The 26,654-nt window shown below is 36.9% G+C and overlaps 1 protein-coding gene and 1 long non-coding RNA gene across 6 annotated transcripts; both read left to right on the top strand.

The window, feature by feature from the left end:
* Positions 1 to 3,298: 3,298 nt before the first annotated feature.
* Positions 3,299 to 4,267, top strand: LOC144343437 (uncharacterized). Its single transcript, XR_013418951.2, has 2 exons — positions 3,299 to 3,599; positions 4,089 to 4,267. It is a non-coding gene; the product is annotated as an uncharacterized LOC144343437 (long non-coding RNA).
* A 3,599-nt stretch (positions 4,268 to 7,866) lies between these two features.
* Positions 7,867 to 15,809, top strand: LOC144345449 (uncharacterized). 5 transcript variants are annotated; one of them, XM_085499220.1, is made up of 4 exons: positions 7,867 to 8,024; positions 13,953 to 14,281; positions 14,729 to 14,818; positions 15,215 to 15,809. In XM_085499220.1, exons 2-4 carry the CDS (start codon positions 13,958 to 13,960, stop codon positions 15,389 to 15,391), a joined length of 591 nt encoding a protein of 196 aa, XP_085355346.1. In that variant the 5' UTR covers positions 7,867 to 8,024; positions 13,953 to 13,957; the 3' UTR covers positions 15,392 to 15,809. The 5 variants fall into 5 exon arrangements, with proteins under 5 accessions (XP_085355346.1, XP_085355348.1, XP_085355347.1 ...); XM_085499222.1 differs by lacking the exon at positions 7,867 to 8,024 and adding an exon at positions 8,586 to 8,663; XM_085499221.1 differs by lacking the exon at positions 7,867 to 8,024 and adding an exon at positions 8,615 to 8,699.
* The last annotated feature ends 10,845 nt before the right edge of the window (positions 15,810 to 26,654 follow it).

Genomic DNA, 26,654 nt, shown 5'->3' with positions numbered 1-26,654 from the left:
CTTCATCTGTAGTAGTTATTAATTCTGACGTGAATTTAGATATAAGTACAAGTATTCACGATCTAGATGATAGTGTCATACATACACTGTCCAAATGTTGCAACATTATAAATATTCCAACCGCATGTGCATACAAGGGTAGTGGTTTACAGAAATAAACATGTAGTCGCAATATGATGCCATGTGACAAATGTGTGATTTGCATTACTTACATAGACACGGGTCTAGTGGTTTACAATTTATATGTGAATACAATTGAAATGGAAATCATATAATAGTTTGAGTATTATTTAGAATGAGATTATAATCTACCCTGTAACATATAGCTTAGGTTATTATAACTACGACGCAATAACAATTAATACCAAAACAATTGGTAACATCATTAGTGCTCTGACAATGCTGTTGCGTATTTTCAATATATCCAAGGCAATGTAATGCAAATAACAGAAGCACAAAATGTTCAACATAGTTATCAGGAAACACACCATGATAGTGTCATTGAGATGCTTTAGATGTTGTAAGACTGTCCCGACTGATTAGGTACTGTGTTTCAAAATATTATTAAATAATAAACACAACACAACTTATCCTGTAGTGTTACCTTATGAAGTGTTGTGTTGTATTTTTAGACTATGGTGAGTCTATATAAGACTTGCTACAAACCACCTAGTATTATAGCGTCCTCACAGTTTAACATCATGGCAATACTTTTTCACTTTACATCGATTTCATATTTTATTTTGTTACTGCTTTGTTTATTTGTGGAATTTATGTGAGATTATGATTTTTTAACATTATAATTCAGCCACCTTCTATCTGATTGTCATCTATGTACTTGTCCATGTTGAGAGGTATTGCTCTGGAACAGCATTATTTAAAACAAAATGACCTTGTTATTGTAACGTAGTGACAACCCCGTATAACAATGCGTGGATAATAGGGAGCAAGTAAGACTAGATACAACCCGGTTCAATGCTAAAGTGCAAGTGATTTATTTATAGCAATGACTCATGCGCCAGATGGCAGGAACAGATACAATGTTTACATATCAGATAACAACATTACATCTCTCTTTATCTTAATACAAGTTCAACACGTTTCGCATTTCAGTATCTAGAGTCTGCATTGTTCCAAAACTCAACTCGTCGTTGCTTGCTAACCAGACTGTAAAATGTTTGAAAGAATAAAAAGTTTAAAACAACAAAACTAACTATGAGATAAGGATAGACTTTTCCTTTCTCGATATACTAAGTCTGGAGGCTTATTCTGCTCCACCACAATGACTTAAGTACTTCCTATGATGCTAATTATCTCTACTATCTGACTTTATTTCATTTTTCCCATCCCAAGTATTTTGGGGGATTGCGTCGTCTAGTCGGGTATCTCCTTTCTGGTGTTGGAAGTTTATCATCAGCCATGTGCGATCGTGGTGTCCCGGGGGATAACATTGGTACAAGAGGAATTTCCTCTTCATCCTCAGAGTTGGCAGTATCTCGATCGCTGACGCAGTGATCAATTCCAACTTCAGGTATTAATTTGAAGAATGACGAATTGTGCGTAATAATGTGTGCACCGCGTTTAGCTGTTATCAAACTTTCTTTCTGTACTGTGACCTCATATGGCTTGGCGAGAAACGGCGTTTCCAGTTTTCCTCTCTTTGTATTTTAACGCGAACGGAATCACCGACTCTTATTTCCGACGTTTTCGCATTTCGACTCCTATCTGCGTATTTCTTCATCTTTTGTTTTGAAACTTTATCCCGAAGTTGTATTTTTCGCCGCTTCTTAGAAGTATTCAATGTCGGCAATTTTATGTTTATTGGATGTTGAAATACCTCTGTAGCTGGGCATACACCAGTAGTGCTGTGTGGTGTCGCACGATAATTTCTCAGAAATAAGTACATTTCGTGTTTCCACGACTTCCCTTCAACTTGCGCTGTGGGGATGGCTTTTCCTAGCGTTCTCATCATTCGTTCTGCCTCACCGTTTGCCTGTGGCCATAGGGGAGTAACCTTACAGTGTTTAAAACCAAGATGTTTTGCAAAGTCTCTAAAATCTTGGCCCTGGAAAGGCGTCAATTGTCTGAGGTTGCGACTTCAGAAATTCCGAGAATACTTTGTCGAGTATCGGGATTACGATTCACGATGAAGTAGAGCGTATTATTTCAACAACAACAAATCTGGAATAGTTATCTGTTATCACGAGCAAATAATCTCCACTGGGGAACGGCTCACAGAAGTCCATCGACACGTGTTGCCATGCGTAGTCGGGAAGTGACGTCATTTGTAATGGTTCACGTCTATTCTGTGGTGTGGCGGCTTGACAGGCTAAGCAGGTTTTGATTTTATTTTTCACCAGCTTGTCAATATTGGGAAAATAAAGTTTTTCTCTCAGTAATTTTGACTACACCCTGGAGTCCTTCGTGGGCGAGACTAACTGTCCGCTTTTGTAACGATTTCGGAATGATAATTCGAGATCCGCATAAAGTTGATCTTGAGTTGACACCAGTGTTAATGATTTTATTTCTTTTCGCAGCATTTCGAAAGACATTCGGTCGATGTCTGTATAATCGATGTCTGAAGAATTCGTGTGGTCGTACCATCTACCAGTTTTAATCGCCATGGTCACGGCTTGCAGTGTAGGATCAAATTTCGTTTCTTGTTTGATTTTATCCAAGGTTAGCGCCGTGGGTGCTGCATGACCAGCGATAAAGTTGATATATTCTTCAGTGACTTTCTCTTGTCTCCTGTTTGGCGTGTTTTTCGTGTTCGGGTGTCTCGACATGTAATCAGCTGGATTGTCTTTTTCCGGCATATACACGATCTTGAATAAATAGTCTTGTAGCCGTAGGGACCATCTCTCGATTCTGGCTGGCGGTTTAGCATTTTGGTTGTTGTAGAGACGCTCTAGCGGTTTGTGATCGGTTACTATGGTTACAGGTTTGCCATATACGTATAAATAGTAATGAGAATATCTTTGTTCGACTGGAGTAAGTGATCTGCTCGCGTAACTCAGAACTTGTGGAGCGTCTTCATCACCATTTTTCTGAGTGAGCATTGCTCCTAGTCCAACAGGGCTTGCGTCTACTACGATTTCAGTGTCTCTATTCGAATCAAAGTATGTCATGAATGAATTACATGTTAATCGATCTTTGATCGTGTCTAGCGCATTGCGATGAGTGCTCGACCATTCCCATACCGCGTCTTTTACGGTTAATAATCAAGGGGGTTGCGTAATAGTCGCTAGGTCGGGTATGAATCCAATCTGATTAAAATCTCATGTAGTGTACAGGCTTTAATTATTTTGGCTATAAACTTATTTTAATTTTATTTTTTATTACTTTTGTTATTAATGCCCTTTTATCTCATTATTTTACTTTGATTTTGATTTTGTGATTTTTTTTAATTCCGCCCTACCTACATCTGATCCGACGCCTATGTAACGAGGTTTCAACGAGACCCACTATCGACGATTTTAGTCAACGAATCACATACCTCCTTCTATAGCGCACATGATGACGTCACCGGGTGGCAAACACACTCAAATAAAATGGCGGATTATACCGACGTTAGCGACCGTGAATAACACGGCTTTTCGGTAAGTTTATCATTGTCAAATGCAACGAAAGTCATTTTTATGTTAATATTGTGACTCGAATGGTTCGACTTTAGATCGTTATTCCGCATAGTTATTCTGGGAGTGTTGATTTTGTTTCCACCGGTTCAACCGAACACCAGTGTCTTTTTCCAGTCGCCTGCCCTGAAGACGGGTGATGTTTTGTTGACGATCGGGCCAAAATCGTCTACGGTATTGAAGCTGTAAATATTCATCAAATTTTATCAACATTTTGTACATTATACAATAACTCTTTATTAAAGTAATTGAGCTGATTTGGACTGGAATAAAATATTTTTTATTTGGAACACATCGCAATTGATCAGGAAATATTTGTTTGCTCCAATTTTCTGCGTCGATGCCGTGGGCCGGTGACCGTTATACAATTTAAAATCAGTTTGCATTGTTTACTATAGCTGTTTAGAGTGTTCTAATCATTACGATTTACTTATTTTTTTGCTTCCATTCTAGATAATTATGCTCAGTGATGTAAAATTGAAGCGATGACTGAATGAACAAACCTTGGCTGGCGAAGATGTATCTGGAAGTGTACACATTTGTTGGAAGTGAAACAAATATTCAATGTAATGACAAAAATTGTAAAATGCTGTGGAATTTCTTTTGCAAATAAAAATATACTAGCAATTTTCTATTAATGGTTTATTCAAGTGGGCAAAATATAATGTACAGAAAGATTGCCCGTATACACTGAAAAGTAAGCAACCGACAGCCTGTATACAAGGGGGGCTGTGATTGGCTGTTACTTACGCGAGATTTGAACGGGACTTACATAGGCGTCGGATCAGATGTAGGTAGGGCGGAATGAAAAAAAAAATCTCAAAATCAAAGTAAAATAATAAAATAAAAGGGCATCAATAACAAATATAATAAAAAATAAAATTAAAATAAGTTTATAGCCAAAATAATTAAAGCCCGTACACTACATCAGATTTTAATCAGATTGGTATGAATCGTGAGAAATATGTTACCATACCGAGTAAACTTCTTACCTCAGTCGCGTTTGTGGCTTCGGCATTCTTGACATCCGCGACTTTCTCTGGGTCTGGTGACATACCTTACGCTGAAAACCGATGACCGTAGAATATGAATTTTGAGTTGTTGAATTCACATTTTCGTTTGTTTAGAGTAAATTTTCTTTCGCATAGTTGTTGTAATACAGCTCTGACTGTTTTGATGGTCTTCCTGCGTTTTGCTGTGTATGAGTATATCATTGCCAATGTTCTTTGCGCCTGGTATACCTTCGATTGCTTGTCTATTAGCATTTTGGAATATTTCTGATGCCGATGATATTCCAAAATTGAGTCGCTTATAACGGCGTAGAGCAACGTGTGTACTAAACGTAGTAATGTACCTCGATGCCGGTGTTAGCTCGAGTTGATGATAACCTTGATTAAGAACAAGTTTGGAAAACACTGTGGAGTTGTTCAGATCTTGAATGATTTTATCAGTCGTCGGCATAATGTGTCGCTCGCGTTTGATGGCTTCGTTCGCGCGTCTCATGTCAATACATATCCGCATATCGTCTAGATTACTTGGTTTAGGAATGACAGAATTGGCAATATCCATGGTGTTGCTTCGATTATGTCGGCGGCTTACATTTCTGCAATTTTCTTTTCGACTTTTTCGCGAATATGAAACGGTATGCGACGATGCGGTTGGGCTACGGGCTGAACAGTCTCGTCAATGTGTAGCTTTACTTGGAAATCTGTCATTCTGCCTAGGCCTGTGAATAAATCATTCGCTCACTAGCTTGTCCGTTGCGGTCTGTCCTCCGACTTGTTTAATTATTTATTCCAAATCTTCTGCTGTCTGAACATTTAGTAGCGATTCCCCGAAATTACCGTTGTGGTTGACGACATGAATTAATATATTTCATAGCGATTTTCTAGCAGCATTCGTTTTACATTTGATGTCAGTCCGGAATTCACCAAGGGTTTCGATTGGATATTGACTCTTGTATGGAAATACTTTTGTATAAGTCCGTTTCAACTTGACTTTCAAAGTCACTTTCATCCAATATGTTGATTCTGCACCAGTATCAATCAAGAAATTAATTTTCTTACTGTGACTTGTGATGTCAAAAATAATACCAATAATAAGATCATACACTGGCGTCCTCATAGACAGTGTCTCGACCTCACCAACATAGAAGGGTGTATCTATACATAGTCTAGCTACTGGGACTTTCCGACATGTACCATCCATCATCATACAAGTACGACTCTCCCAAGTCAATTGACTATCCTCTACAAACTCTCTACGTTCTACAACCGAACTACACCCACTATCACACAGGACCTCAACCTCAGTACTGCCAATAAAGCCTATGAACAACAGGCATACCACTCACCATTTTATTAGTTGGTGCAACACTGGCAACACTAATAATTGAGACATCATGAACTACCATTTAGCACTGATTTCCTGTGAATCACTACTATTCTGATCAGATGCACGAACATAGCAGCTGACTTTTATAACGTTTAGGACAACTGTCAGCACAGTGGTTTGGATCACCACAAACATAACAGCCTTACTTTGGCTTAGGTAGACCAAATCGACCCTGTACTTTAACTTTCTGACTTGTGTTCCAGAACTGTCTTCTCTGATTCTGACTACCACTGTGAAACTAGCTAGATTTCTGTCTACGTGCATCTCTAAATTTATAACATTCTTCATTCATATCATAACACTTCAACAGAGCTGTGTTTTAATCAATAGACTCTGCAGACAATGCAGAAATTACATACAAAGCTTTGCCTGTCAATAATGCACATAGATTCATCACCCAACTATCACGCCATTTCTGAGTTGCAGCAAATCGCTCGAATCTTGAAATAAATGCATACATTTCGTCCCCAGTCTCGTCAAACAAAGATTGCTTTGAACCCTTAGAACTAACAATGGACAAGTCCCCATATTGACCATTAGCGTTTGCACGCAATCTCAAAACTTCATTCATCACGTTCAAATCTCAAACGTTCAGGCTCACGTTTGGCTGCTATCTCACCCCTCTCCTCAAGCTTTCTTCTCTCTCTTTTCAAAACATAATATACATACATAAAATATACAAAAAATTAGCTTAGCTGGATAGTTTCCCCTTTGCTCAGTGTTGGCAGTCATACATTGCATATCAAGTATGGTGGAACAAGTCACCTGAATATTTAGATGGTTTTGTATTGACGTTTTGTTCATTTGCTAATCCTACAATCGCAATAGTAAGAAAGACAATAATGTTAGACGCAATGACACTTCTAATGAGGGATACATCAAAATCGAAATCAACAATATTGATATGTTTCACAGTTTATGCTCAATGAAATTATATATATGCTCATATACCAACACTGACGTATTACAATATAATACCTCAGTCGATATGTGTGTCCATTCATTTCACCAAATGTTTTCTAAAGTAGTATTCTTTGCAAAAATTCAGGACAATAACAAATAAATTTCCTTTGTGGTTGACGGTCGGTATCCTTAGTTAAACTGATCTTGTTACTAAAATGGTTTATGATTATGTCTACCCGATCAAAACATGAATTATATTATCTACTTATAAAAATATCGAATTCAAATAAGAAGTCAAAGTCCAATTTTACTGGGAAAGTTGCACTCCTGGAAACAATAAAGTTACAGTGTTTTGCCAGGGCAAATCATAATATATCTTCCACCAAAGGAGCTCACAAATTTCAAATTTACTTGCAAGTGGATATTAGTTTTGTGTTGATAATTTTACGCTTGAACTAAAACAGTGGGGTCCTATTGGTGAACATATCCACTACAGGTTAGTTTTTTTTTTGTTAATGCTTTGGTCACTTTCCCACTAGGATGTTTGTTTTTAATAATTTGCATTTGTTTAATCATGGTTTGAATTATTTTTGTTAAGTGAATCCCCAAATCAGATCAACATATATGTTCAAAATTATCAATATTTTTTTAAAATTATCCAACGAATGACTAGATACACCTCTGTGACGAAAATAGTTTGGTTGATATCTGCGCAAAAACTGGACCAAATGAGAACGAAACGTTAATATGCTGGTAATAAACATTGGTACTACTGAAACGTCATGAAACTATAATCAATTGTGTTTTATCATTTAATTTTACATATATTCATAACTTGTTTTCGGTAAAATAAATCTCAAACTCGCTTATCTCGAAATTTATGAACACCATTTAACAGGAAGCACATCAATATTACCGACTCGTTTTTCTAGACATAGACACACAAGTATCAAAAGATTAAAATATAACAAAAATGCTAAAAATATTCAAGTGATGGCGCACGGTAGTTATATTGTGGACACATACGTAGCACTGTGAAATAAACATCAACTGGGCTTGCAAGTTTCGACAGTCTTCAATACAACAATACAGGTTTGACTTGTTTTATGTAATCTAAGACTTTGTTATGTATGTATGTGCTTTTACTATTGGTTGCCATATTTGTATTCATTTGGTACAGAAATCCATCAGTATCCGAATCAGTTATTTGAATTATTTTCACATAACATAGAGTCTTCTTTGTGTTATGAGAGGGACTCGTTACTGTACATAACTTACATAATGTTTCTTTGGCTCAAAATTACGAAAAGTAAGCATAGCTGGATTGTTTTTCCTAGATTCAGTGTTGGCAGTCATTCATTGTATGTCTAGTATGGTAGAACAAGTCACCTGATTGTATATTTTCAAATGAGAACAAAACGTTAATATGCTGGTAATAAATATTGGTACTACTGAAACGTCATAAAACTATAATTAATTGTGTTTCAGAATTTAATTTTGTTTTCGGTAAAACAAATATCAAACTTGCTTAACTCGAATTTTATGAACATAATTTAACAATATTACAGACTCGTTTTGCATACAGAAAGATACAAGTACTACAGATTAAACGATAACACAAATGCTAAAAATATAACGCACGATAGTTATATCGGGGACACATACAAAGCTATGAGAAATAAACATCAACTGGGCATGCACGTTTAGATAGTCTTCACGACAACAATACAGGTTTGACTTGTTTTATATGATCAAAAGTATTGTTAAGTATGTATATGCTTTCACTATTTGTTTCAATGTTTTGTATTCATTTATTATACAAATCCATCAGTAGACGAATCAGTGAGTTGAATTATTTGCACAAAATATGAAGTCTGTTTTTGTGTCATGAGTGGGACACGCGACTGTACACGTACATACTGTTTCTTCAGTTCAAATTTGCAAAAAAAGTAAGCAGTGCTTGATTGTTTTTCATGAATTCAGTATTGGCAGTCAATGCTCTGCGTGTCTAGTATGTAGAATGCGTCACCTGAATGTTTACATTAGAATGTATTTATCTTTTCGTCATTTTCTAAAACCTACAATTACAATGGTAATTAATACAGTAGTATTTGACCTCATAACACCTTTACTGCGAGATACTACAAACAGGGAATGAAAGATGTAAATGTGTTTCACAGTTTATGCTCGATGAAAATACATTTTTGTTTCTACACTCACCTACACCTACACTCACGTATTACAATCAATTACCGCTCTCACTATGCGTGTCCATCAATTTTATCAAATGGTTTCTAAGTGTAGTACCCTTAGCAACAAGTCACTACAATAACAACTAGGTTTCTTTGTGTTTAACTGCCGGTATTTTTACAAATGATTTATGATTATGTTTACCCCAAATCAAAGCTTCCTATTCCATTATCTACTTTAAAATATCTAGTCATTGCCTAATTCTACTGTGAATAGGGCATATTTGAAACAACGAATCTAGTGTTTCACCATGGCAAATCATAATATATCGCCCTCCAAAGGAACTTCAATTTCAAAGTTTCTAGCCAGGGGATATCGGTTTTGTGTTGATAATTTTAATCTGCTGCTGGAATTGAAACAGTGGGACCTTATTTGTGGACATATCTTTCATATAATGTTCAAACACTAAATACAACTATATTTCACAAAGACAGCAAGTAAAGCCCATGGGCTCATATATTCTTCACTTAAGTCCCTAGACCATTCCCTGGACTCTCCAGGTGGAAATACACGGTTAAAAGATCCCACTGCAATCTCCACTCCCTGGCACCAACCCCCCGTTCGGGCACTAACAGGGGATCCCCACAAAGCGGGAGCAATCCGACAGGAGGTTGATAGTTTGCTTACAAAGGGCGCTATATACAGGATAGGGGACTCAGCGTTAAGTCCGGGCTTCTACTCGCAAATATTGGTGGTTCCAAATACTACAACTGAGACTAAAGGTGCCTGTGCCCGTTCTGAACTTAGGCAGACTAAATCAGTATGAGTTTCCTGGAAACACTGAGCAGCATATTATTCTCTGTGTCCTGTTTCTACTGGTCATCCTCGCTAGATTTGAGCGATACTTACCCGCACATACCGATACACACAGTGAGTCAGCGATCCCTCGATTCGCCCAGTTTGGCCAAGTAGTCGAGTGCGGGGTGCTCCCCTTCAGGTTTTGAATTGATCCATACGTATCCACCAGAGTGTGGAAACAGGTGATGCTACTGCTGCGCCGTTACACATAACATCAACGTGTACCTAGATGGCTTGATGCTACACAACCAAACAATGCGTGGTTAGTCAAACAGTAAGGCTAACATCAGATTTTCTAGACCAGTTGTGCTTCCTAGTAAATCGAGCAAGTCCCACCCTCAGCCAACACAACAGTTGGTGTTCCTGGCCAGGGAGTTCGAATCATCGAAATGATGTCAGCGGTTCGCAAGGTAGTTCCCCCAGGCCGTGTTACACAGTCGCCCATTACAGCACACGTTTGTTGCAACACCGAGCTCTCTTACGGGGACTGGAGAGCCGAGTAACACTCTCTGATCAAGCGAGGGATGCCTTGCCCTGGTGGTCGGCAATTGCCAACCTCGGGCAGGGGGTCCCCTGGGAACCACTCGCCACGGCTATGACTCTGGAAACAGATGCCTCCCGGACATATTGGGGAACGCATATATGGGACGAACAAGCCCAATGGAAACTATGGCCCCTGCATTAGATTCAGGACTGCCATATCAACTGGCTGGAACTGAAAGAAGTGCGTTTAGCACTACTTCACATTCTTCCCACAGTTCGAGACCACAGAGTCTTGATTCGCATGGACAACACACCTTGGTTTGAATTATTTTTGTTAAGTGAATCCCTAAATTAGATCACAATATATGTTCAAATGATCAAGATTTTTTGAAAATTATCCAAGGGATGACTAGTTACATCCCTGTGATGAAAATGGTTTGGTTGATATCAGCATAAAAAATTAGCCGAATGAAAACAAAACGTTAATATGCTGGTAATAAATATTGGTACTACTGAAACTTCAATAAACTAAATAAATTGTGTTTCAGCATTTAATTTTACATATATTAATTACTTGTTTTTGGTAAAACTAAAAATCTCAAACTTGCTTATCTCGAATTTTATGAACATGATTTGACAGGGAACACATCAATGTAGCCTACTCGTTTGCCATAAACATACAGACACAGGTATTAAAACATAACAGAAATGCTAAAAATATTCAAGTGACTACGCCTAGTAGTCATATTGCAGGCACATGGGTAGCACTGCGAAATATACATCAACTGGATCTGCACGTTTTGACAGTCTTCACGTCAACAATACAGGTTTGACTTGTTTTCTGTAATCTAAGGCTTTGTTAAGTATGTATGTGCTTTCACTATTGGTTACCATGTCTGTATTCATTTGTTACAACCCATCAGTATCCGAATCAGTGAATTGAATTATTCGCACATAACATGGAGTCTTCTTTGTGTTACGAGAGGGATTCGTTACTGTACATAACTTACATAATGTTTCTTTAGCTCAAAATTACGAAAAGTAAGCATAGCTGGATTGATTTTTCTAAGTTCAGTGCTGGCAGTCATACATTGCATGTCTAGTAGGGTGGAACAAGTCACCTGAATATTTAGATGGGTTTGTAGTGACCTTTTGTTCATTTTCTAATCATACAATAGCAATAGTAAGTAAGACAATAATGTTTGACGCCATGGCATTTATACTGAGAGATACATCGAACTCGAAATCAACAATATTGATATGTTTCACAGTTTATGCTCAATGAAATTATATTTATGCTCACACACAAACACTGGCGTATTACAAAATTATACGTCTGTGTATATGTGTATCCATCCATTTCGCCAAATGTTTATATAAAGTAGTATTTTTAGCAACAATTCAGGACAATAACAAACATTTTTTTGTGGTTGACGGCCGGTATCTTTTTAAAAACTGGCCTTTTACTAAAATGGTTTATAATTATGTCTACCCGATCAAAACCTGAATTCCATTATCTACTTTATCGCATTTACATAAGTATGCAAAATTGCATACCTGGAAACAATAAAGTTACAGTATTTTGCCAGGGCAAATCATAATATATCTTCCATCAAAGGAGCTCACAAATTTTAAAGTTGTTTGCAAGTGGACATTAGCTTTGTGTTGATAATTTTAATCTTGAACTGAAACAGTGGCGTCCTGTTCGTGAACACATCCACTACCGGTTAGACAGTTTTTTGTTAATGGTTTGTACACTTTCCCACTAGAATGTTTGCTTTTAATAACTTGCTTTTGCTTAATGTTTGTTTGAATTATTTTTCTTAAGTGAATCCCCAAATTTGATGAAAATATATGTTCAAAATGATCAAGATTTTTTGAAAATTATCCAACGAATGTCTAGATACACCCCTGTAACGAAAATGGTTTGGTTTATATCTGCGCAAAAATTGGACCAAATGAGAAAAAAACGTTAATATGCTGGTAATAAATATTGGTATTACTGAAACGTCATAAAACTATAATCAATTGTGTTTCAGAATTTAATTTTGTTTTCGGTAAATCAAATATCAAACTTGCCTAACTCGAATTTTATGAACATATTTAACAATATTACCGACTCGTTTTGCCAGACAGAGAGATACTACAGATTAAACGAAAACGAAAATGATAAAAATATGACACACTGTAGTTATATTGGGGACACTTACGTAGCAATGAGAAATTAACATCAACTGGACACGCACGTTTGGATAGTCTTCACGACAAGAATACAGGTTTGACTTGTTTTATATGATCAAAGGTATTGTTAAGTATGTATATGCTTTCACTATTTGTGTCCATGTTTTGTATTCATTTAGTATACAAATCCATCAGTAGACGAACCAGTGAGTTGAATTATTTGCACATAATAGGAAGTCTGTTTTTGTGTCATGAGTGAGACACGCGACTGTACACGTACACACTATTTCTTCAGTTCAAAATCTGCTGCTTGAATTGAAACAGTGGGACCTTATTTGTGGACACATCTTTCATATAATGATCAAACACTAGCAACTATATTTCACAAAGACAGCAGGTAAAGACCATGGGCTCATATATTCTTCACTTAAGTCTGTTATTTGTCTGTCTACTTGTTTCCACATTGGACTGTGATACGGTTCTAATCCTGCAGCTTCCCAGGAGTCACTATTTTGTGCTTTATCATACACGAATCACTGTAACTGAACACATCACTCTATGTTTAAAATCCAAGACCAGGTAATCTGAGATTTTAAGCAGTTCATTTTCGTGAACTTATAAAGTAATACTTGTGTTGCACTTGCAACGTTTTCATTGGACAATGCTCTTCGTCGACCAACAATCTTCGACCTTGACATCTGACCTAATGTTGATAGTCTCAAATGCACCTTGAAACTTTCACATGCATTGTCTCAACATGCCTGTTTCTGTCCATTTAATAAAATTTACACGCCCACGCCAGTTTTCTAATTTTGACACTAAACAATGATGGCGTATTCCATATCTTTAACGATTTCACCAACCAGTAAGACAGGGAAGTGACATTGCGTTTGTTTGTAGATAGAAAAATAACTATCACATATCTGGATCTGTAAAGAGCGTGATTGGATTGCGTGACAAGTTTAACTCGCATAGATGCCGCTCAAAATTGATATAAAATATAAGTAGTATGGGAAATATATACAACATACGACGACACTGAATCTTGATAAACTATAAAACGAATTAATTATGTTTTACCCTTCACAGGAAAAAAATGAATATGCCATCGAATGCATACCGAGTTTTCTGTTGGATATTTTGATGCTTTATACTTTGTCTCGTATTTATTTATTTATTTATTTATTTATTTATTTATTTATTTATTTATTTATTTATTTATTTATTTATTTATTTATTTATTTATTTATTTATTTATTTATTTATTTATTTATTTATTTATTTATTTATTTATTTATTTATTTATAGGAACTATGTTTGTATCACTTTCATTTTGGGCTCTGATCACCATGATACTCACATCTAATGCACAACACCACCCTGGAAACCCTGCTAATGGCACTTGCATTGATTGTCATGATGCTATGTACGAAAATGGTGTATGGCACGATATATGCACTGAGGATTTCACCTGCCCAATTCACATAGCAGACATTGAAAATCTAATTAAGGGGAAAAAAGTTAGGTTTCACGAAACATATTATTTTGGAAATGCAGCATTTATACCTGGTACACGTCACTATGAGTTTGACGCAATACTCGCATCACAAATAGGATCCATTGAAAAGGGTGACATAGTATGTTATTTTGTTTCAACTATCCATTTTATTTCATTGCGCAATCACAGATATAATATTTCTAATTCAAGTTAAACATTACTTATGTTTATATACAACAAACGAGTAGTGAGTTTAGTGAAATATTACTGTAAATAATCATATTTTTATATCAAATATTATTGTTTGTGTGCAATGGAAATTTAGTGATTTCTTATTGTGTGATAATGTAATGATTCCCACATAGGACTTTTCCGGGTTCTGTTTGGACAAGTTGGGTTCTAAACCAGATCTCACGGCATTTGTTGAGCGTTTTAAATAATGTCATAACTAACGAGGGAAATTTACTGGTAAGAAATCATACTGCATAACAGCAACATTTTCTAATATTTGTGACCTAACAAAGCTGTTATTAATAATCTATTACCTAAAATAACGTTGCATATATCGACGTACATTATTTTACAGGGAACTGAAGAGGTACCAACTGACAATTGTCAACTATGTGATGTATATGTAATAGAAGATGCGTGGTGTCAAGGTGTTTGTAAAATTGTGGTGAGTACACTACACAAATCATAAAAGCATCAACACGATGGCAATTGAAAGGTGTTTAGCTAGCGTTAGAGGAAAATAAATGGTATAATATCCAAACCATTGCAACATCGAACATTCTATGATGGTTTGATTATTGTATCATTTATTTGCTCAATTTTTTTAATATATAATTATATATTTTACAGTACAAACTAGAACTACTGAACAAGTTACTAACTGCTAAGATGTTTGAGTTGGATATAACAATACTACCTACAATAAGTCATTAACAAATTAACTGAATTGTGTGGTATGTAAGAATCATTTTTGGGGAGAACATTGTAATTGTTTGTTTGTTAATTTGTATCTACATTGGCTTCTCTGATTCCATAAATCTATGTTTCTTTTCACATACAGGATTGCCCATCAGTCATCGCCGAGCAAGTAGAGTTAAAAGGGTCACTTCCTGAAAAAGATACTACACGCGATAGAATCTGTTTGATTCGCAGAGATGATGGGTATACCATCTATACCTGCGCATATTATTCTGATGATTCTAATTTTGTTGATAATATAATTCAAGCTAGTACATAGAAAAAATGGAATCTGTTATCTTTGTGCCAGTTATCAATAGTTATTTTAATTGGGTAGTGTTAAAGGAATTAAAATAATCTCGAAGTTGTTGACCTGACTGACCGATATTACAAGTCCCCACGCCGTACACTTCGGCATACTGAATATGTTAGATGATAATTATCGGTATCTGTATAGTGATTAGGCAAGTGGAATTAAAATACCGATTCTCCAATATTATATATGAAATCGTGATTATTGATCAGAACTTTGAAATCTATTGGCAATAAAGTGTTTTATAGTCCTAGATTTACATGTACACCACCATTTTTTGATGGAAACTTCTATAATAGCATGAACGTAAATAATCAGATTAGCCTGTAAAGTAAATGTAATAGGGAGCTAACTGTGCAATAAATGGTGTTATTATGACATTATACTTCATCTGTAGTAGTTATTAATTCTGACGTGAATTTAGATATAAGTACAACTATTCACGATCTAGATGATAGTGTCATACACTGTCCAAATGTTGCAACATTATAAATATACCAACCGCATGTGCATGCAAGGGTAGTGGTTTACAGAAATAAACATGTAGTCTCAATATGATGTGATGTGACAAATGTGTGATTTGCATTACTTACATAGACACGGGTCTAGTGGTTTACAATTTATATGTGAATACAATTAAAATGGAAATCATATAATAGTTTGAGTATTATTCAGAATAAGATTATTATCTACTATGTAACATATAGCTCAGGTTATTATAACTACGACGCAATAACAATTAATACCAAAACAATTGGTAACATCATTTGTGCTCTGACAATGCTGTTGCGTATTTTCAATATATCCAAGGCAATGTAATGCAAATAACTGAAGCACAAAATGTTCAACATAGTTATCAGGAAACCCACCGTGATAGTGTCATTGAGATGCTTTAGATGTTGTAAGATTGTACCGACTGATTAGGTACTGTGTTTCAAAATATTATTAAATAATAAACACAACACAAATTATCCTGTAGTGTTACCTTATGAAGTGTTGTGTTGTATTTTTAGACTATGGTGAGTCTATATAAGACTTGCTACAAACCACCTAGTATTATAGCGTCCTCACAGTTTAATAAAAGTTCAACACATTTCGCATTTCAGTATCTAGAGTCTGCATTGTTCCAAAACTCTACTCGTGGTTGCTTGCTAACCAGCCTGTAAAATGTTTGAAAAAATAAAAAGTTTAAAACAACAAAACTAACTATGAGATAATGATAGACTTTTCCTTTCTCGATATACTAAGTCTGGAGGCTTATTCTGCTCCACCACAATGACTTAAGTACTTCCTATGATGCTAATTATCTATACTATCTGACTTTATTTCATTTTTCCCATCCCAAGTATTTTGGGGGATTGCGTCGTCTAGTCGGGTATTTCCTTTCTGGTGTTGGAAGTTTATCATCAGCCATGTGCGATCGTGGTGTCCCGGGGGATAACATTGGAACAGCAGAAATTTCTTCTTCATTTGGCAGTATCTCGATCGCTGACGCGGTGATCAATTCCAACTTCAGGTATTAATTTGAAGAATGACGAATTGTGCGTAATAATGTGTGCACCGCGTTTAGCTGTTATCAAACTTTCTTTCTGTACTGTGACCTCATATGGCTTGGCGAGAAACGGCGTTTCCAGTTTTCCTCTCTTTGTGTTTTAACGCGAACGGAATCACCGACTTTTATTTCCGACGTTTTCGCATTTCGACTCCTATCTGCGTATTTCTTCATCTTTTGTTTTGAAATTTTATCTCGAAGTTGTATTTTTCGCCGCTTCTTAGAAGTATTCAATGTCGGCAATTTTATGTTTATTGGATGTTGAAATACCTCTGTAGCTGGGCATACACCAGTAGTGCTGCGTGGTGTCGCACGATAATTTCTCAGAAATGTGTACATTTCGTGTTTCCACGACTTCCCTTCAACTTGCGCTGTGCGGATGGCTTTTCCTAGCGTTCTCATCATTCGTTCTGCCTCACCGTTTGCCTGTGGTCATAGGGGAGTAACCTTACAGTGTTTAAAACCAAGATGTTTTTCAAAGTCTCTAAAATCTTGGCCCTGGAACGGCGTCAATTGTCTGATGTTGCGACTTCAGGAATACCGTATTCCGAAAATACTTTGTCGAGTATCGGAATTACGATTCACGATGAAGTAGATCGTATTATTTCAACAACAACAAATCTGGAATAGTTATCTCTTATCACGAGCAAATAATCTCCACTGGGGAACGGCTCACAGAAGTCCATCGACACGTGTTGCCGTGCGTAGTCGGGAAGTGACGTCATTTGTAATGGTTCGCGTCTATTCTGTGGTGTGGCGGCTTGACAGGCTAAGCAGGTTTTGATTTTATTTTTCACCAGCTTGTCAATGTTGGGAAAATAAAGTTTTTCTCTCAGTAATTTTGACTACACCCTGGAGTCCTTCGTGGGCGAGACTAACTGTACGCTCTTGTAACGATTTCGGAATGATAATTCGAGATCCGCGTAAAATTAGATCTTGAGTTGACACCAGTGTTAGAGATTCTCTTTCTTTTCACAGCATTTCGAAAGACATTCGGTCGATGTCTGTAGAATCGATGTCTGAAGAACGTGTGTTGTCGTACCATCTACCAGTTTTAATCGCCATGGTTACGGCTTGCAGTGTAGGATCAGATTTCGTTTCTTGTTTGATTTCACCCAAGGTTAGCGCCGTGGGTGCTGCATGACCAGCGATAAAGTTGATATATTCTTCAGTGACTTTCTCTTGTCTCCTGTTTGGCGTGTTTTTCGTGTTCGGGTGTCTCGACATGTAATTAGCTGGATTGTCTTTTCCCGGCCTATACACGATCTTGAATAAATAGTCTTGTAGCCGTAGAGCCCATCTCTCGAATCTGGCTGGCGGTTTAGCATTTTGGTTGTTGTAGAGACGCTCTAGCGGTTTGTGATCGGTTACTATGGTTACAGGTTTGCCATATATGTATAAATAGTAATGCTCACAAGCCCATACAACAGCTAACGCCTCGCGTTCTGTCTGAGAATATCTTTGTTCGACTGGAGTAAGCGATCTGCTCGCGTAACTCAGAACTTGTGGAGCGTCTTCATCACCATTTTTCTAAGTGAGCATTGCTCCTAGTCCAACAGGGCTTGCGTCTACTACGATGTCAGTGTCTCTATTCGAATCAAAGTATGCCATGAATGAATTACATGTTAATCGATCTTTGATCGTGTCTAGCGCATTGCGATGAGTGCTCGACCATTCCCATACCGCGTCTTTTACGGTTGATAATCAAGGGGGTTGCGTAATAGTCGCTAGGTCGGGTATGAATCGTGAGAAATATGTTACCATACCGAGTAAACTTCTTACCTCAGTCGCGTTTGTGGCCTTGGCATTCTTGACAGCCGCGACTTTCTCTGGGTCTGGTGACATACCTTACGCTGAAAACCGATGACCGTAGAATATGAGTTTTGATTTGTTGAATTCACATTTTCGTATGTTTAGAGTAAATTTTCTTTCGCATAGTCGTTGGAATACAGCTCTGACTGTTTTGATGGTCTTCCTGCGTTTTGCTGTGTATGAGTATATCATCGCCAATGTTCTTTGCGCCTGGTATACCTTCGCTTGCTTGTCTATTAGCATTTTGGAATATTTCTGATGCCGATGATATTCCAAAATTGAGTCGCTTATAACGGCGTAGAGCAACGTGTGTACTAAACGTAGTAATGTACCTCGATGCCGGTGTTAGCTCGAGTTGATGATAACCTTGATTAAGAACAAGTTTGGAAAACACTGTGGAGTTGTTCAGATCTTGAATGATTTCATCAGTCGTCGGCATAATGTGTCGCTCGTGTTTGACGGCTTCGTTCGCGCGTCTCATGTCAATACATATCCGTATATCGTCTAGATTCCATGGTTTAGGAATGACAAAATTGGGAATATCCATGGTGTTGCTTCGATTATGTCGGCGGCTTACATTTCTGCAATTTTCTTTTCGACTTTTTCGCGAATATGAAACGGTATTCGACGATGCGGTTGGGCTACGGGCTGAACAGTCTCGTCAATGTGTAGCTTTACTTGGAAATCTGTCATTTTGCCTAGGCCTGTGAATAAATCATTCGCTCACTAGCTTGTCAGTTGCGGTCTGTCCTCCGACTTGTTTAATTATTTATTCCAAATCTTCTGCTGTCTGAAAACTTAGTAGCGATTCCCCGAAATTACCGTTGTGGTTGACGACATGAATTAATATATTTTATAGCGATTTTCTAGCAGCATTCGTATTACATTTGATGTCAGTCCGGAATTCACCGAGGGTTTCGATTGGATATTGACTCTTGTATGGAAATACTTTTGTATAAGTCCGTTTCAACTTGACTTTCAAAGTCACTTTCATCCAATATGTTGATTCTGCACCAGTATCAATCAAGAAATTAATTTTCTTACTGTGACTAGTGATGTCAATTGACTATCCTCTACAAACTCTCTACGTTCTACAACCGAACTACACCCACTATCACACAGGACCTCTACCTCAGTACTGCCAATAAAGCCTATGAACAACAGGCATACCACTCACCATTTTATTAGTTGGTGCAACACTGGCAACACTAATAATTGTGACATCATGAACTACCATTTAGCACGGACTTCCTGTGAATCACTACTATTCTGATCAGATGCCAACATAGCAGCTGACTTTTATAACGTTTAGGACAACTGTCAGCACAGTGGTTTGGATCACCACAAATATAACAGCCTTACTTTGGCTTAGGTAGACCAAATCGACCCTGTACTTTAACTTTCTGACTTGTGTTCCAGAACTGTCTTCTCTGATTCTGACTACCACTGTGAAACTAGCTAGATTTCTGTCTACGTGCATCTCTAAACTTATAACATTCTTCATTCATATCATAACACTTCAACAGAGCTGTGTTTTAATCAATGGACTCTGCTGCAGACAATGCAGAAATTACATACAAAGCTTTGCCTGTCAATAATGCACAAAGATTCATCACCCAACTATCACACCATTTCTGAGTTGCAGCAAATCGCTCGAATCTTGAAATAAATGCATACATTTCGTCCCTAGTCTCGTCAAACAAAGATTGCTTTGAACCCTTAGAACTAGTCCCCATATTGACCATTAGCTTTTGCACACAATCTCAAAACTTCATTCATCACGTTCAAATCTCAAACGTTCAGGCTCACGTTTGGCTGCTATCTCACCGCTCTCCTGAAGCTTTCTTCTCTCTCTTTTCAAAACATAATATACATACATAAAATATACAAAAATAAGCTTAGCCGGATAGTTTTACCTTGGCTCAGTGTTGGCAGTCATACATTGCATATCAAGTATGGTGGAACAAGTCACCTGAATATTTAGATGGGTTTGTATTGACGTTTTGTTCATTTTCTAATCCTACAATCGCAATAGTAAGAAAGACAATAATGTTTGACCCCATGACACTTCGACTGAGGAATACATCAAAATCAAGATCAACAATATTGATATGTTTCGCAGTTTATGCTCAATGAAATTATATTTATGCTCATATACCAACACTGACCTATTACAATGTTATATCTCAGTCGATATGTGTGTCCATTCATTTCACCAAATGCTTTCTAAGTACTATTGTTAGCAACAAATCAGGACTATAACAAATAAATTTCCTTTGTGGTTGACGGCCAGTATCTTTTTATAAACTGATCTTGTTACTACAAATGGTTTATAATTATGTCTCATCTACTTTAAATTTTTCGCATTTATATATGTAGTCAAAGTCTAATTTTACTGGGAAAGTTGCACTCCAGGAAACAATAAAGTTACAGTGTTTTGACAGGACAAATCATAATATACTCCACCAAAGGATCTCACAAATTTCAAAGTTTCTTGCAAGTGGACATTGGCTTTGTGTTGATAATTTTAATCTTGAACTTAAACAGTGGCGTCCTATTCGTGAACACATCCACTACCGGATAGACTGTTTTTTGTTAATGGTTTGACAATTTCCCACTAGAATGTTTGTTGTTAATAACTTGGTGTTGTTTAAACTTTGTTTGAATTATATTTGTTAAGTGAATCCCCAAATTAGATTAAAATATATGTTCAAAATTATCAATACTTTTTGAAAATTATCAAACGAATGACTATATACACCCCTGTGACGAAAATAGTTTGGTTTATATCTGCGCAAAAATTGGACCAAATGAGAAAAAAACGTTAATATGCTGGTAATAAATATTGGTATTACTGAAACGTCATAAAACTATAATTAATTGTGTTTGAGAATTTAATTTTGTTTTCGGTAAAACAAATATCAAACTTGCTTAACTCGAATTTTATGAACATAATTTAACAATATTACCGACTCGTTTTGCATACAGAAAAATACAATTACTACAGATTAAACGATAACAAAAATGCTAAAAATATGACGCACGATAGTTATATTGGGGACACATACATAGCTATGAGAAATAAACATCAACTGGGCTTGCACGTTTGGATAGTCTTCACGACAACAATACAGGTTTTACTTGTTTTATATGATCAAAGGTATTGTTAAGTATGTATATGCTTTCACTATTTGTTTCCATGTTTTGTATTCATTTATTATACAAATCCATCAGTAGACGAATCAGTGAGTTGACTTATTGGCACATAATATGAAGTCTGTTTTTGTGTCATGAGTGCGACACGCGACTGTACACGTACACACTGTTTCTTCAGTTCAAAATTACAAAAAGAGTAAGCAATGCTTGATTGTTTTTCATGGATTCAGTATTGGCAGTCAATGCTCTGCGTGTCTAGTATGTAGAATGCGTCACCTGATTGTTTACATTAGTATGTATTTATCTTTTCGTCATTTTCTAAAACCTACAATTTCAATGGTAATTAATACAGTATTATTTGACCTCATGACACCTTTACTGAGAGATACTACAAACAGGGAATCAAAGATGTAAATGTGTTTCACAGTTTATGCTCGATGAAAATGCATGTTTGTTTCTACTCTCACCTACACCTACACTCACGTATTACAATCAATTACCGCTCCCACTATGCGTGTCCATCAATTTTATAAAATGGTTTCTAAGTGTAGTACCATTAGCAACAAGTCACTACAATAACAACTAGGTTTCTTTGTGGTTGACTGCCGGTATTTTTACAAATGATTTATGATTATGTTTACCCCCAATCAAGGCTTACTATTCCATTATCTACTTTAAAATATCTAGTCATTGCCTAATTCTACTGTGAATAGGGCATATTTGAAGCAACGGATCTAGTGTTTCACCATGGCAAATCATAATAAATCGCCCTCCAAAGGAACTTCAGTTTCAAAGTTTCTAGCCAGGGGATATCGGTTTTGTGTTGATAATTTTAATCTGCTGCTTGAATTGAAACAGTGGGACCTTATTTGTGGACACGTCTTTCATATAATGTTCAAAAACTAGATACAACTATATTTCTCAAAGACAGCAATTAAAGCCCGTGGACTCGTATATTCGTCACTTAAGTCTGTTATTTGTCTGTCTACTTGTTTCCACATTGGACTGTGATACGATTCTAATCCTGCAGCTTCCCATGAGTCAATATTTCGTGCTTTATCATACACGAATCACTGTAACTGAACACATCACTCAATGTTTAAAATTTATATTTAAAATCTCAATTTATAGTTTGTCCAATCATACATTGCAACATAAATAATTTCTTCACAATACATTTCGGCGAGGTGCCTAGATTGACACGCTAAAAGCCTAGGAAAATTTTGTCTTCCAAAATATACCAAATTTGCATATATTCAAAATGGCCGTTTTGTGCATTTTTACAACATGGAAAATATAACTATTAGGACATATCTTTAATTCTAGATGCCATTTTTTAGATATTCAAGTTGCTGCGATATGGTGAGGAGTGTGTGAATGTATGTGATTGTGAAACATTTGATTGAATAACAATCTCATTTGCATAAATCCAATACGGCCGTCAAAATAGTATCATTTAAATGTGACAACTCGAGCAGCTCCCGGAGTCTGTTCCTCGTCCCGGCCCTTCTGGGGGAGGGAAGAGTGGTTACGTGTCCCCCCAAGAAGAAGGGACCAGGTGGTACCCCACTTTTCCTTGGGGGTCACCTACCCAGCTAGCGGGGGAAGCAGGTTTGATGCATATGTTCGACATATCGACTTCTACTGCCCTCGCCGGAGGAGAAATCACACCAATGTGGAACCGCCGAACCCACACATAACATCTCTGTCGCACTGATTGCGCCTGTGTATTCAGGTTCAGAGGCATCGCGTAACCATTCCCTGGACTCTCCAGGTGGAAATACACGGTTAAAAGATCCACACTGCAATCTCCACTCCCTGGTACCAACCCCCTGTTCGGGCACTACCAGGGGATCCACACAAAGCGGGAGCAATCCGACAGGAGGTTGATAGTTTGCTTACAAAGGGCGCTATATACAGGATATGGGACACAGCGTTAAGTCCGGGCTTCTACTCGCAAATATTGGTGGTTCCAAATACTACAACTGAGACTAAAGGTGCCTGTGCTCGTTCTGAACTTAGGCAGACTAAATCAGTATGAGTTTCCTGGAAACGCTGAGCACCATATTATTCTCTGTGTCCTGTTTCTACTGGTCAGCCTCGCTAGATTTGAGCGATACTTACCCGCACATACCGATACACACAGTGAGTCAGCGATCCCTCGATTCGCTCAGTTTGGCCAAGTAGTCGAGTGCGGGGTGCTCCCCTTCAGGTTTTGAATTGCTCCATACGTATCCACCAGAGTGTGGAAACAGGTGGTGCTACTGCTGCGCCGTTACACATAACATCAACGTGTACCTAGATGGCTGGATGCTACACAACCAAACAAAGCGTGGTTAGTCAAACAGTAAGGCTAACATCAGATTTTCTAGACCAGTTGTGCTTCCTAGTAAATCGAGCAAGTCCCACCCTCAGCCAACACAACAGTTGGTGTTCCTGGCCAGGGAGTTCGAATCATTGAAATGATGTCAGCGGTTCGCAGTGTAGTTCCCACAGGCCGTGTTACACTGTCGCCCATTACAGCACATGTTTGTTGCAACACCGAGCTCTCTTACGGGAACTGGAGAGCCGAGTAACACTCTCAGATCAAGCAAGGGATGCCTTGCCCTGGTGGTCGGCAATTGCCAACCTCAGGCAGGGGGTCCCATTGGAACCACTCGCCATGGCTATGATTCTGGAAACAGATGCCTCCCGGACATATTGGGAACGCACATATGGGACGAACAAGCCCAATGGAAAATATGGTCCCTGCATTAGATTCAGGACTGCCATATCAACTGGCTGGAACTGAAAGAAGTGCGTTTAGCACTACTTCACATTCTTCCCACAGTTCGAGACCACAGAGTCTTGATTCGCATGGACAACACATCTTGGTTTGAATTATTTTTGTTAAGTGAATCCCTAAATTAGATCACAATATATGTTCAAATGATCAAGATTTTTTGAAAATTATCCAAGGGATGACTAGTTACATCACTGTGATGAAAATGGTTTGGTTTATATCAGCATAAAAATTTAGCCGAATGAAAACAAAACGTTAATATGCTGGTAATAAATATTGGTACTACTGAAACTTTAATAAACTAAATAAATTGTGTTTCAGCATTTAATTTTACATATATTAATTACTTGTTTTTTGTAAAATAAATCTCAAACTTGCTTATCTCGAATTTTCTGAACATGATTTGACAGGGAACACATCAATGTAGTCTACTCGTTTTGCCAGACATAGAGACACAAGTATTAAAAGATTAAAAGATAACAAAAATGCTAAAAATATTCAAGTGATGACGCACGGTAGATATATTGTGGACACATACGTAGCACTGTGAAATAAACATCAACTGAGCTTGCATGTTTGGACAGTCTTCACGACAACAATACAGGTTTGACTACTTTTATGTAATCTAAGATGTTGTTAAGCATGTACGCGCTTTTACTATTGGTTGCCATATTTGTATTCATTTGGTACAGAAATCCATCAGTATCCGAATCAGTTAATTGAATTATTTGCACATAACATAGACTCTTCTTTGTGTTACGAGAGGGACTGTACATAACTTACATAATGTTACTTTAGCTCAAAATTACGAAAAGTAAGCATAGCTGGATTGTTTTTCCTAGGTTCAGTGTTCAGTGGCAGTCATACATTGTATGTCTAGTGTGGTAGAACAAGTCACCTGATTGTATATTTTCTAATCCTACAATTACAATAGTAAATGAGACAATAATGTTTGACCCCATGACACTTCGACTGAGGAATACATCAAAATCAAGATCAACAATATTGATATGTTTCGCAGTTTAAGCTCAATGAAATTATATTTATGCTCATATACCAACACTGACCTATTACAATGTTATATCTCAGTCGATATGTGTGTCCATTCATTTCACCAAATGCTTTCTAAGTACTATTGTTAGCAACAAATCAGGACTATAACAAATAAATTTCCTTTGTGGTTGACGGCCAGTATCTTTTTATAAACTGATCTTGTTACTACAAATGGTTTATAATTATGTCTAATCTACTTAAAATTTTTCGCATTTATATATGTAGTCAAAGTCTAATTTTACTGGGAAAGTTGCACTCCAGGAAACAATAAAGTTACAGTGTTTTGCCAGGGCAAATCATAATATACTCCACCAAAGGATCTCACAAATTTCATAGTTTCTTGCAAGTGGATATTGGCTTTGTGTTGATAATTTTAATCTTGAACTTAAACAGTGGCGTCCTATTCGTGAACACATCCACTACCGGTTAGACTGTTTTTTGTTAATGGTTTGACACTTTCCTACTAGAATGTTTGTTTTTAATAACTTGGTGTTGTTTAAACTTTGTTTGAATTATATTTGTTAAGTGAATCCCCAAATTAGATCAAAATATATGCTCAAAATCATCAATATTTTTTGAAAATTATCAAACGAATGACTAGATACACCCCTGTGACGAAAATAGTTGATATCAGCGCAAAATTGGACCAAATGAGAACAAAACGTTAATATGCTGGTAATAAATATTGGTACTACTGAAACGTCATCAAACTATAATCAATTGTGTTTCAGAATTTAATTTTGTTTTCGGTAAAACAAATATCAAACTTGCTTAACTCGAATTTTATGAACATGATTTAACAATATTACCGACTCGTTTTGCATACAGAGAGATACACGTACTACAGATTAAACGATAACAAAAATGCTAAAAAT

The sequence above is a fragment of the Saccoglossus kowalevskii genome, chromosome 5 (genome assembly GCF_978046115.1).
Source record: "Saccoglossus kowalevskii chromosome 5, keSacKowa6.1, whole genome shotgun sequence".
NCBI classification, from domain to species: domain Eukaryota; kingdom Metazoa; phylum Hemichordata; class Enteropneusta; family Harrimaniidae; genus Saccoglossus; species Saccoglossus kowalevskii.
Note: the sequence above shows the minus strand (reverse complement) of the source record. Positions and strands in the feature narration are given on the sequence as shown.

Bases quoted from the DNA above. Each gene is read 5' to 3' on its own strand.
- LOC144345449 (XM_085499219.1), top strand. From the start codon at position 11,221: ATGGGTAGCACTGCGAAATATACATCAACTGGATCTGCACGTTTTGAC. The intron at 14,282-14,728 runs GTATGTTATTTT...ATTATTTTACAG, and splicing joins CCATTGAAAAGGGTGACATA to GGAACTGAAGAGGTACCAAC. The intron at 14,819-15,214 runs GTGAGTACACTA...TTTCACATACAG, and splicing joins AAGGTGTTTGTAAAATTGTG to GATTGCCCATCAGTCATCGC.